At 45.0% G+C, this 12,988-nt stretch overlaps 1 protein-coding gene across 1 annotated transcript; it reads left to right on the top strand.

Moving 5' to 3' along the window:
* The first annotated feature begins 5,882 nt into the window (after positions 1 to 5,882).
* Positions 5,883 to 6,594, top strand: LOC112257556 (cytochrome b-c1 complex subunit 9). The gene is made up of 2 exons (XM_024431214.2): positions 5,883 to 6,062; positions 6,274 to 6,594. Exons 1-2 carry the CDS (start codon positions 5,922 to 5,924, stop codon positions 6,319 to 6,321), a joined length of 189 nt encoding a protein of 62 aa, XP_024286982.1. The 5' UTR covers positions 5,883 to 5,921; the 3' UTR covers positions 6,322 to 6,594.
* Positions 6,595 to 12,988: the final 6,394 nt, after the last annotated feature.

The raw sequence follows: 12,988 nt of genomic DNA, 5'->3' as shown, positions 1-12,988 counted from the left end.
CACCCTGTCTGTGTCGCACCAAACGACGAGCATCACAAACACCGGGAATCTTCCCCTTCAGGTGGTCAACTTTCACATTTACCCCTACCCCAGTAATCACTCCTCTCAATGGCGCCCTTCCGATGAGAGCAAAATGAAAGGTACGTATGTAACCACGGTTATGTGAGCTATTGGATCACTCCAATATCGTATCCTTATGCTCGACAGGATACATTCAGAGTAAGAATTTCTTATTAGTCCCTTGTTCTGGGTAGTGCTGCAGCTGACACCCTTAAATAGCTGCAGACGCACTACTCCCACCTCAAGTTCTTTTCGAGGCGTAGTAGATCACAAGAGGATTGGAGTGATCCAATAGCGCAAATAACTGTGGTTGCATACCTTCTTATGTAGCACTATTTTGGATCACTACAATATGGTATCACAATACCAGATTAAATCAGTGAACTAGGCATGGCCAGACAATACCAAAACCAGGCCTATGATGTAGCTACTCTTCTAGTAGAATGCGCCACCAAAGCAGATGGCAAAGGCCAGCCAGCTAGCTGAAATGCTGTAGTAATAGTGTCCATAGTCCAATGTGAGAGTGGTCATGTGCTTAGCAAGCCTGGAGGGGATGAGGGCCACATTACAGTCCTCCCCATCTGATGACCGTATTCCCCCCCTGGGGTGATGCGTTGTCACTGCAGCACTCCTTCGGCCACTTTGGGGGCCCTCCTCCAAACTCAGTATGGCTGAGGAGTTGATCCGTCTTGAACGTCAGGTGGAAAGGATAATGACGGCGACGACGCCCTCTCTACACGCTGGAGACGAGTTGCAGTTGGATGACAGTGCATCAGTGTTCCAAGCACATCAATGATCGACCCAGTCCACATCGCCATCTGTAGCTGGGAGCACCGCTACAGAGGCACCCCCAGTGGTGACGGAAGCAACACAGGAGTTTTTAGCGAGAGTGGCTACCGCTTTTGATATCAAGCTGGAAGAAGCACCATCTGATTAGCTTCTTATACCAATCTGCCCCAAGTTCGCTTTGGCAGTCCGCGAATACTGGAGCAAGATGGGAGGTCGCTTCCATTGCGACATCCAGACCAGGCCGTTGACTCTCCTAAGGGATGCAGAGTCCTTGGGGCTAGACCACTATCGGGTGATGGATGACATGGTGGCTGCCTTGATCCTCCCTGACAAGGAAATTGTTGGCAAGGTGCCTCGCCTCAAACCAGGACCTGAAAGAGTAAGCAATGGGACCCTCTCCATCATGGCATGCCTTGTAAACACGGCTACGATGCTGTAATCCTACCTCTCCCTGTTGATCCCTCACCTCCCAGGGGGTGGTGACGAGCTTCTTAAGGAGGTCACAGAGGTGTCAAGGCTTCTCACTATGCTCCAGACGGACATAGCACGTGCCAACGGCAAGGCTTTGGCTTCAGTGGTGACTTCACACCTCCATCTTTGGCTGGCACAGTCTAAACTATCAACGCCAGTTCAGTAAATATTTTTGGAGCTCCCCTTCACGCCTGGTTCCACCTTTGGGCCAGGGGTGGATAACATCATACAGCAGACTACAAAACTATGCAAAGGCAGAGACGTTGCAGGAGTTATTGGCAACTGCGTGCCCTACACCCGCCCCTCAGAGGAGCTGGAAGACAGGGCAGGGCGCTCTAGCAACATCTTGGCCCCCCTCCTCTCTCGCCTAGACAGGGAAATGGGAACCAGCGTTTCACACCCCAACAGCACAAGGACAGGCGTCGTGACAACCCTTACAAGCGGAGGCAAGCAGATAAGAAGGATGGGCCCCGGCAGTCCTCCTGAAGTGCTGGCAGTCGGCCTCGGCTGTCTCTCCCATGCCCAAAAGACAAACTGTGGGAGGCAGGTGGAGTCTCCCTGGGTACTGGGCACAGTCCTGGGGGGATAAAAACTACAGTTCCGATGCCAACCACCGTCCTACGTTGCCACCTGGGTCACCTCGGTGGCAGATGGGTTTTGGAAGGAGATGCTCCGGTTGGAGATGGCCTCGCTCCTGAGCAAGGATGCAATAAGGAAGATAGAGCCACTAGAACGGCTAAGTGGGTTCTGCGCATTACTTAGTTCTGAAAAAGGACGGCAGCTTTCAGCCAATCCTGTACCTGCGCGGCCTCAACAAATGTTTAAACGAGCTCAAGTTCAAGATGCTCTCACCAGTGCGGGTGTTGCAGGCAGTCTTAAGAGGCCAATGGTTCACCGCTCGACCTGAAGGATGCGTACTTCCACATTCCAGTTAATCAAGATCACTGGAAGTACCTCCCATTCGGCCTCTCACTGGCGCGGTGTACAAAGTGCATGGACACAGTCTTAGCGCCTATCACGTCCTAGGGCATACTAGTGCTGAACTACCTGGACGACTGGCTGGTGTGTGCTCAATCAAGTGAGCAAGCTACAGCAGACTCAAGGATAATCTTGAAACACATTCAAGACCTGGGCCTCACCCGAAACAGAGAGAAGAGCAACCTGACTCCCTCACAAACGGTGGTCTTCCTGGGAATGTTGATCGATTCAACTCTTATGAGAGCATTTCCCCCTCAGGTGAGATTGGAGAAGATACAGGCCGAGTCCGTATTGGAGTGCCAGAAGTTACTCGGTCTACTCACGTCGGCTTCTCTGTTGATTACGCTGGGCCTTCTTCACCTCAGGCCACTCCAGCGATGGTTCAACTCTCACCATCCACACCAGAGACGACACAGACATAGTCAACTATCGGTGACAAATGCATGTGTGAAGACTCTGTTGAAATGGCCCTCTCCCTCCTTCCTGTTGGAGGGAGTGATACTGAACAGAGCCCACCGAAGGAAGCTAGTGTGCACCGATGCCTCGCTAGCGGGTTGGGAGGCAGTGTTGAGGCATGGCAGCGAGCGGACATTGGAGCCCTCCATGGCACTCAAACAGTTCTTGCTCTACTTGGAGGGGAAGCATGTAATGGTCAGCTCAGACAAGACCATGTTAGTGGGGTATATCAATCACCAGGGGGGACTGAGATCCAAGCCATTTCGTGTAGGTGCTGTGGAGCTCTTGCTGTGGGCTCAGACTTAGCATCACAGTGGGCTGCGCACATCCCCAGGGTCTTGAACCGGGCAGCGGACATGCTTTCGAGAAATTTCCCACCGGAGGGGGACAAGAGTCTACACCCTCAAGTGGTGTTACAGCTGTGGGAAAGGTTCGTGAGAGCGCAGGTGGACCTGTTTGAATCTCAGGAGAACACTCATTGTCCCAGCTGGTTCTCGATGTCGGACCCTGCAGGCCCTCTGGATTTGGACGACCTTGCTCACAATTGGCCGGCAACGACACTATGTTCCCGCCATTTCCCCTAATCACAGCTAGGCTAAACAGGGTCAGTTTAAAGGGCCACTGTCTGCTCCTGATAGCCCCATACTGGCAGAGACGACTATGGTTCAGCCTTCTGTTGTCCCTCCTCTCTGGGATCCCATGGCAGATGCCAATTAGGCCCGATCTGCTTTCTTAGGCTTGGGGGACGCTCTGGCATCTGGACCCACATCACCTCCAGCTTTGGGCTTGGCCCCTGAGAGGCGTAAATGGGACAATATGAATTCAGGACAATGTGGTGAACACATTGCAGAAAGCCAGGGCTTCCTCCACCAACGCATCATATCAAATGCGGTGGGGCATATTCTGTTCTGTGTGGGTCATAATGTTGCCCCCGAGTCGTGTGATGTACAAACGGTTTTACACTTTTTACAATCACTGCTTGTTGCGGGCCGAGCGGCATCTACTTTGAGAGTGTATTTGGGAGTGTGTTTAGTCCTGCTCTTGCTAAGCTAACTACTGCAGAGCTCATCACCGTGGAACACACAAGAGTCTAGGCAAGATGGCTACGCCCTTTGAGAGATAAGAGTGGTGCGCCTAGGAGCATGTGACTCACTCTCTGGGTAGAACTGCAAGCCTGCCGGAGTGAAACATACACAGACTCCCGATCTTGCGGAGTTCGGGGTGGTCCCCGAGCTCGAAGGCTAACCGGGAGGGTTCCGATGGACAAACAAGACACAGACAACTTGCACCGCAATACTGGTCGACCAAACTGAGTGTCGCCCAGGTTGGTACACAAGTAATTAAATACAAGGATAAAACCAAACCAAGTGGGGGGACAGCAGAGGACCCAGCTAGCTAGCTAGCTGCTCCAAGCTATTGAATAGCTGCAGGTATACTTCTGCGCTTATAGACTAACATAGAGCTCTTACCAAGCACATCCTCTCTGGAATGAGCCGAGAAAATGAAGTGGTGGGAGTAGAGAGGCCGCAGCTATTTAAGGGGGTCAGCTTCAGCACGACCTGGTACACAGGACTAATCTGAAATTCTTACTCGGAATGTATCCTGCTGAGCGGAAGGATACCATATTGGAGTGATTCAATATAGTGCTACATAACAATTAAACTTTTTTGTCCCCATTAGTTTAACACGGAGCGCCTGCTCCCTCTTACCAACAGAAACACAAGACCACTTCTGGTTACCTTCACCAATTCCACAGCACCCAACTCTGTTTTCACCCACCTTGAAACAACAAATGGATCAGCCAAAAGGATCCACTTTTTCAAAAAATGTCACTCCTACTGTCACAGACTCTTTATCCTGACCACACCTACCACCTCTGATACTTCATCCTCTTTTACTTCCATTTCTCCTCCTGTCTTCGATCCGGCATATACTCTGCTTCCACTTTGTACCATTCTTCTTGAACAAATCATCTCCCCTTTTCCCACCATTTTTAACCAACTCTCTCTCTCCCTCTCCTCCTCTGCCTCTCTTTTCCCCTCTATTCCTCCTCCGTATTCCAGGTATACGTCTCCTTATGATAATACTGCACTACTCCTGACATACATCTTGTTCTTGCCCTCTCAAGGGATGCCATTTAACCAGCTGCCACAATTTCTGTACAATCAGAACAAACCCCTCAGAATGTAGCACATCCCACACTGTAAAGCAGCTGCTTTGTCTTCATGTTCTTCTTTGTCAGTAGCTACCAAGAAGCTTGACCATTTCAAATAAGCGCGCTCTTCCAACCACCATCCAGCCACTTCCTCCCCAACAGCCTTCAGCAAAGATTGTCACTGTCCAAATGTATAATTTATTTTTCAGGTCGTAGCTATATCACGTGATGTTCTTCTTCTTTAAATTTGTATTGGCGAATCGAGAGGTGCAAACACCGCCCCTTATTGTACTGGAGTGTGAGCCCTCTATCAGAGAGGATGAGGTAGAGGCCCAACTCGGAGGAAAATCTGTCTCCCTCCAGCAGGTGGCGTTTTTTGCCCACTAAGCAAAGAGTATTTGTTTGGAAGTCAACCAAAGAATGTATGGTTTATTTGATTGAATATACGTTTCGTAATGCTTAGGTTGTTAGCAGTGTAATGATATAAGTAGGACACGTGACATCCCTGCAACTTTCAGAAAAAAACACTATTTCGTAGTGGTCTCGAGATGGCTATGCATATTTATGTTATGAGGCTGGTAGCATAGTATCTCTCCATGGAATATAGGCATACATTTAGCAGTGTCGTTGGGGTTAAGGTTAGGTTCAAAATCATATTTTAACAAGATTAGTTGTAGAAACATGCGGGGTTTAGAAATAAGTATCACTTTGTGGCTGTGGTAATTAGTGACGACCTCGAACCGCTAGTAACTGCAACAACCGGTTGGGTGTCCTCTAGCGGGTTTGCTGTCTCTCCAGCTTAGCCACTCCGCAGTTTGCCATCATTATATTTGTATGATATGTAAGTGTTTACTCTCAAAGACCATGTATGTCATATCGTCAGTGTTTTGTTTTCACGTTTACTTTGGCGCACATTGATATGACGCACATGTTTAGAACTACTTTTCCCATCATACTTCAGTTTAATTTAATGTCGTCATTTCCTCCTTTCTCGAAATCACCATCAGTTAACATGTCGCTCGCTAAAGGTGTCTACAATTTGCTCTTCAGGAGAACATCTACTTTTGCCGTTACCATCATGGTCGGAGCAGTGTTTTTTGAACGAATGTTTGACCAGGGAGGCGATGCCATATTCGAGCAATTGAATCGGGGGGTAAGTCAACTGACAGATCTTCCCGCAGCATACGTCTGACCTTGCTAAGGACAAACGACCGCCTGCCTAGGCTTTTAGCTAACCTAGCTAGCTAGTTTATGTCCATTAGCTATTTGTTTAGCTAGCTAGTTCATTTAACTCTTCATAGGAAGGATGCATCATAGGTCGTTACACGTATAATTCAACTTGAAATGTTGTGTTTTGTTTGTAGAAACTATGGAAACACATCAAACACCAATACGAAACAGAGGAGGAATAGAAGTGGCCTGGCGATGTTCCGGTGGAAATGAAGCGAACGCCACTCTTTAGTGTTCTATTCCCCGGACTCGGTCTTCATGGACCATCAGCTGCATGGACATTGATCTGTCACGACGAGGCTGACTACCAGGAACTTCATGGGCGTTAGACTTGTCAGAACTCCGAAAATCATGGAAGTGTTTCCTATCAATTGTTATTGTCATGCCCTCCTGTTCCTCACAATTTGTAAATGTACTGATAAGTTAAAACTGTTAATAAACTCAACATAAACCTACACGTTTTGAATTGTAGAATCAGAAAACTAGCAAGCATTTCTTGACATTCTCTTGTTTGATAATATTATTCCCTGCCATGACTGATGTTACTTTAGTGGCATTCCATTGTACAAAATAACTCACTGTATCAAAGTTCTATAGTATAACTTGTTGACTCAAACTTGAAGAATTGCACCAATCCACAAGTATCAATGCTCAAGTCTAATACAGTTGATGTCAAAAGTGGGCACTGCCCTTCAGTCAGTCCCAGTAAGAACCAAAAGTTTTCTACCAGAATACTCAATACAAGCTATCAGTAGCCCTTCTTTTACAAGGCATTGCTGTTCTACGTTCCCATCACTGGGAGAAGTGGTCAATGGCAGGGAGGAAGAGAGAGGGTTCACTCGTCAATCTGACCATGACTAGCAGACTGCCTGCCTTCCTGCCATTGGGACTTCAACTCCCATTGTTTTGGCGGAGACAAAACCATCTCGCCATTATATACAGTATCAATTTGAAGGGCTTTATTGGCGTGGGAAACATGTTCGCATTGCCAAAGCAAGTGAAATAGATAAATGAACAGGAAACATTACACTCATAAAAGTGTCACAGGAATAGAGACATTTCAAACATCATACATTGTCTTATGTACAATGTTATAATGATGTGCAAATAGTTAAAAGTACAAAAGGAGAAAACAAACGAATGTAAATATAGGTTGTATTTACAATGTTTGTTCTTCACTGGTTGCCCTTTTCTTGTGGCAACAGGTTACAAATCTTGCTGCTCTGATGGCACACTGGTATTTCACCCAATAGATATGGGAGTTGATCAAAATTAGACTATTATGAATATGAGGGATTGTATCTCTGGTTTCATGCCACATTCAAAACAACTGGGAAAATACGAGGTCATATCATGACGTCAGAGCTCTAGAAAGAGGTCCGAGGTGGAATATTGAGGTGGATGACACGTTCAAATCGATTTTTTTCAGTAGGAGCTCGTTTTTTCCCAGTCTTGAAAGTGTCATTCATGTCTGGTCACAAGTGTGACAACCAGGTCCTGCTCTATGTTGGGAACACAAGATGGAGCTATTTCCTCTATATGGAGAGTCCATCCAGCATCATTCTATCCATGTCCTGTTTATGTAATACTTGATATCCCACATCCAAGGTCGGCAGTAGCGGTGCGTGGGTAAAATCACCGGGAAAGCAAGCAAGCCCATAAAAAGCAATATTACAAAATATGTGTCAATTGCATTGTTTTTTCTGTAACTTGTTAGTTCATATGCTTTGGCAGCAGGCGCCGTTTTAAGATTTTTATTTATTTATTTATTTCACCTTTATTTAACCAGGTAGGCAAGTTGAGAACAAGTTCTCATTTACAAGATGAGGGAGGACAATTTTTTGTCTCATGAACATTGCCTTATTTCTATTACAGCATATTGGATGACTGTCATTCATATTCCATTTACCCAGTTCAATGTAACATCGATAGGTTTAGGGTACTACATGATACTCAAATTTTCCCTATACCCATCAAGCCCATCAACCTAGCCTATGAATTAAAGTTTATCATGTAAGTGCACACAGGTCAATAGAAATTTGACAGTGACACATTCAATACCGCCTTGCGCGCACTTGCCTGCATCTAGCTGATCTAGGGTGTAATCATTAATCCATTAGTGGACAAATCCGCGTATGCTTATCCCTGTTCCGTTTAATTCTGTTTAATAACAGAATTGGCGGAATGAATACACCCCTGATCACACATAAACATAGTTCCTTCTCACATGTATGTGCTCTCCTACATCATTGTCACTATATTGTAAAGTAACGTCATAGTCAACATATCTAATAGAACGAACGCACGAGTAAACCTGCTACAATCATGCAGTAACGTTAGTGTGCAGTTCAATAAGCAGTTTAGCAGTTACACCGATGAGCCCCACTGGCATTAAATTAGTAAACAGAAATCTTGCCTTGAATTGGAAGGGTTCCAGTGTTGTGTTGGATAGTCATAGCCAGCAACTGTAGCTAACATAGCATCCCTCAATTTGAGTAAACTTGGCTAGCTAGCTGCATTTGCTAGCTAAGTAAGTGAAAGCAACAAAAAAAAAATCTCTCTTGCTTCTTTATTTAAAAATAAATGTAATTTGTTAACTGTTCAACTATTGTTGCATTTTTTGAGTCAACTACTTACCAAATGTTATGTTAGCTGTATCTTATGCTTATACTAGATTCATTATCTGATCCCTTGATTGGGTGGACAACATGCCAGGTCATGCTGCAAGAGCTCTGTTAGGTTGGAGAACGTCCTCTCGAAGTTGTCATAATTACTGTGTAAGTCTAAGGAAGGGGGTGAGAACCATGAGCCTCCTAGGTTTTTTATTGAAGTCAATGTACCCAGATGAGGACATAAGCTAGCTGTCCCCGACTACACCATGGCACTACCCTATAGAGTGCTGTTGAGGCTACAGTAAACATTCATTGTAAAACCATGTGTTTTAATCAATTATTCGGTGAAGTGAATATATTTAGCATAGTTTTATCAAAAAAGGATAACTTTTTAAATGTTTTACTATTTTTTATTATGAAATTATCTGAGGATGGTCCTCCCCTTCCTCCTCTGAGGAGCCTTCTCTGCTTGACATCGTGATATATAAGCCTAAGGCCGAGACAATAATTAGGCAGTGGGAGAATAAATTCAACCACACATTTGTTTCATTACAAAACCAGATAGCAACATCTGTCCTGCTGAATCGGCACCTGGATCTGTCTTGGATGGCCGCCCACGAGATCCTCCCGGTCAGGGCCGTTATGCACTCCCGGGGCATGGCGAGGACATCCACATGCACCGACCAGGCTGCGGCCAAGCTGAGTCGGTGAGGCACTTGCTCCGGGAGTGCAGAGCAGCCAGGGAACTGTGGAAGGAAGCAGGCCACCTGATCTCCCCGTGTCTGCCAGCAGGGGATGACCTGACGCCCCAGCTCATGCTGTATGGGGTGGGCCGAAGGCCTATTCCACTGAAGGCCTTCTCCAAGCTCTGGTCCACCCTCACGAGTCTGATGGAAGCCCTGTGGTCCTCCCACAACCTGCTGGTAGAGAAACGAGTAGAGACCACCCCCAGGCAGCGGCCATGGCAGCCACGGAAGCCCTGGGGTGGTACAAAAGAAAGGGGGCCTCGACCCCAGACAAAGGGTCCCCACAACACCAAAGGTCCTGGTGGCCACGGCCTGACAGAGCTGCGGCGCCTAGGGGAGGGAGCAGGAGGAGGCGAGTTTGATAAGGACTCACCCCGTTCCTGTACCAAAGACCGAAGACAGCCTTTTAACAAAGTGACTTTTTAACATGTTTTCCATGTCTTAAGTAATTTTATTTCTGGTTGTTTTTATTGGTTTTAACATGTACTTTTTAACAAACATTTTTGTAATACTGAAATGCTGTGTTTTGTGCTTTTATGCCATTTTTATGTGTATAAAATTATGTGCAAAAATATATGAGCTGTTTTAAAGGAAATACAACAATAAAACTTCTCCAAAATAAAAATAAATAAAATCTGTCCTGTGAAATCCACAAAACATATTGCATGTAACACGGGCTCCCAAGTGGCACAGCGGTCATATCCCTGCATCTCAGTGCTTGAGGCATCACTAAAGACACCCTGGTTCAAATCCAGGCTTTATCACAACCACCTGTGATTGAGAGTCCTATAGGGCGGCGCACAATTGGCCCAGGTTTGGCCGGTGTAGGCCGTCATTGTAAATAAGAATTTGTTCTTAACTGACTTGCCTAGTTAAATAAAGGTTAAAAATGACCTTACAGCATGGTCAAGCAAGGTAATGTTTCTGACATTTTCAGACTACTAAACAACTATTGATTTAGAACCATGGAGAGTTACAGCAAGTCGCAAAGAAAACAGGAGCTGCCTCCACTATTCCAGCACCATTTCAACTTCAACATTTCAGCATCATCTAATCACCTATGTTTAGTCTAATACAGCGAAAAAATAAAAGATACCAAAAACGATTTAGTCCAATCAACGTAAGCTAAATATGATGTGTCTGTCCATGGTACTGATTTGTGTGTTTGTGTATAGAAAAAACATGTTGACTCACCCTACTTGTAAAGAAACAACAATGCCAACTTCCTCTTTCATGTTGCCTAAACGGTCGATAACTCTGTCATCAGTACACAATTGTAGTTTTTGTTGTCCTAGGCTATTTGCTAAAATGCTTGCTTGCTAGGCTAACTTCCTTTAATGGGCAATGATGCACCAGGTGAGCTAGTTAACATTAGCATGCTACATCTGGCTACATATTGAACTTCCATCCTCTCAGGCCATGGGCACAGTGTATTAATTTATAGTTGGATTAGAATCGTCATTATAATCATTGGCCAGTAACGAGAATTAAGTAAAATTACAAGTCCAAATCCCTATCTCCATCTATGGCTAATTTAGGAAAGGGACGATTTTAGCTAGCTAGTTAGCCACCGGAGAACAACAACACAACAAGATGCAACAATTCAAGTTTTTTTTGGCTTCTGATGTGATGTCATGTGATTGGTCTGAGGCCAAATCCAAACTGGCTTCCCTTGACACCTTTTGGTGCGCCAGGACCATTCACAGCTGAGCTCACCCTCTTAAGATCAATGTCTAATTTCTGACACACAAAAAAGCAACATTTGGAGAGAAAAAAATGCAGGTGGATGATGGCTGTGCTTAGGGTAACGCAACAAAGGAAAATAAATGGCTACAGTTGACAGATTTTTAGTTATATAATACAATACATTTTTTAGGACGGGCATTTTGCCAAGCTAAACTGTGTGTGTAATCGGGGTAAGATACTTAGCCCAATAGAAGATTATGCCATAGGATTTCACAGAAGTGTCCCTATTTTTTTACCTCACCTGCACATGAATTCTCCTTCTTCTTTGACCTTTTCCTTACACTCCATTATGTACAGTTAAACTAAACTCATAGTCTTTAAAATGAAATTTCAAGAGCAAATGGTTTTCAAAAGTTTGTAATAATTAGATTTTTTGGGAAGAAATTCAATGGTATATATCTGATTAAATATCGATTACACACACACAGAGATACACACACACCCGCACATTAAACATTTCATAACAAGAACTTAACACATTGGCATTTTCCCAGATTTCTTTATTGACAGAGGTCGCAAATTAATCCCACCCCAGTTAAATTTGAGCATAGCTCGTGAGCCCACCTGACACTGCCACAGGTAACCGAGAGAAGCCCTTTACAGAACAAGCATTCTGCATCCCCTTCTTTTAGAGTGTTTGTTGTGGTTTTTGAACCTGGAGGAACCTTTTTTAGTGTCACAGATTCCTTCAGCGTTACAGGTTTCTTTCTCCTTTTGCTTTCTTCTTTCTCTAGTAGTTTTTTCACTTGTTCTCCGGGAACCTCTTGTGGGGTGAAGCTGTCAGGACTGTAGCCGGCTCAACCTTTCTTTTCCTCGCCTCGTATATCCTTGGCTTGGGGAACAACCCCAATATGACCCCTACCTCTGTTTGTTGTTGTAGAACTGGTACTTTAAAAAAACAAATAAACAACAAGAACTCATGAGTATTGGTTCAATAAACACATTTATAATCACTCTATATCCTACTATATATTTCCTGAAATGTGTGCTGACATTTCTTTCTCTTACCAACATCCGGAGCAAGGTCACTGGAGACCTGTGGGTGCTGGGTAGGCTGTGGGGTGGAGGTTGTGGCGGAGGTTGATTCACCAGGTTACATTCGAAAGAGCCAGTGAAGACTGGTAACCCATCCAAATGGCTGTAGCCTGGGATTTTGAACTACTTGTCTCAGTGGCGCCTCAGAGTTTTGGGTGGCACTTTAAAAGCACAGGCAGCTGCCTTAATGCCCTACCCATTTTCAATAATATTTAGGGAACAACTAATTGCCTCTTTGCCATAGCCACCACAAGCAGATCATTCTTTGAAAACTCACATCTGAAAAGGAAGTAGCTATACTAGCAGACATTAGCTTATGCCGACTAGCTGGCTAGCATTTATTTATCTTCAGACTTTCTGCTAGTGAGGTTGCTAGGTAGCTAAAACTGGGCTAACCAGTGCCTAAATAGTATTTGTGAGATGCATATATTTGGTAGCACTTATTTGTTTTTCCTTTACCTCCAACCCCTTTCCATGCATGGAACAGATGTGGGTGGGGCTAGGTCTACATAAGGGTGCTAATTTTAAAAAATTCACAAAAACTCTGACGGAGGCCATGAGGCCAATACGTAAGCTTATTAAATATCAGTGATACTACCAAGAGCAGTGTGCAGTTTCCTTTTTCCTTCATCTTGTTCAACTGTTGCCATGCACCTGCAAAGAGATTGCTCAGATGTGCAAGTGCCTTTTGAATTTCATGAAAACAAGCA

Source organism: Oncorhynchus tshawytscha, linkage group LG09, assembly GCF_018296145.1.
Source record: "Oncorhynchus tshawytscha isolate Ot180627B linkage group LG09, Otsh_v2.0, whole genome shotgun sequence".
In the NCBI taxonomy this organism is placed as follows: Eukaryota; Metazoa; Chordata; class Actinopteri; order Salmoniformes; family Salmonidae; genus Oncorhynchus; species Oncorhynchus tshawytscha.
Note: the sequence above shows the minus strand (reverse complement) of the source record. Positions and strands in the feature narration are given on the sequence as shown.

Bases quoted from the DNA above. Each gene is read 5' to 3' on its own strand.
- LOC112257556 (XM_024431214.2), top strand. From the start codon at position 5,922: ATGTCGCTCGCTAAAGGTGTCTACAATTTGCTCTTCAGGAGAACATCT. The intron at 6,063-6,273 runs GTAAGTCAACTG...TTTTGTTTGTAG, and splicing joins TCGAGCAATTGAATCGGGGG to AAACTATGGAAACACATCAA.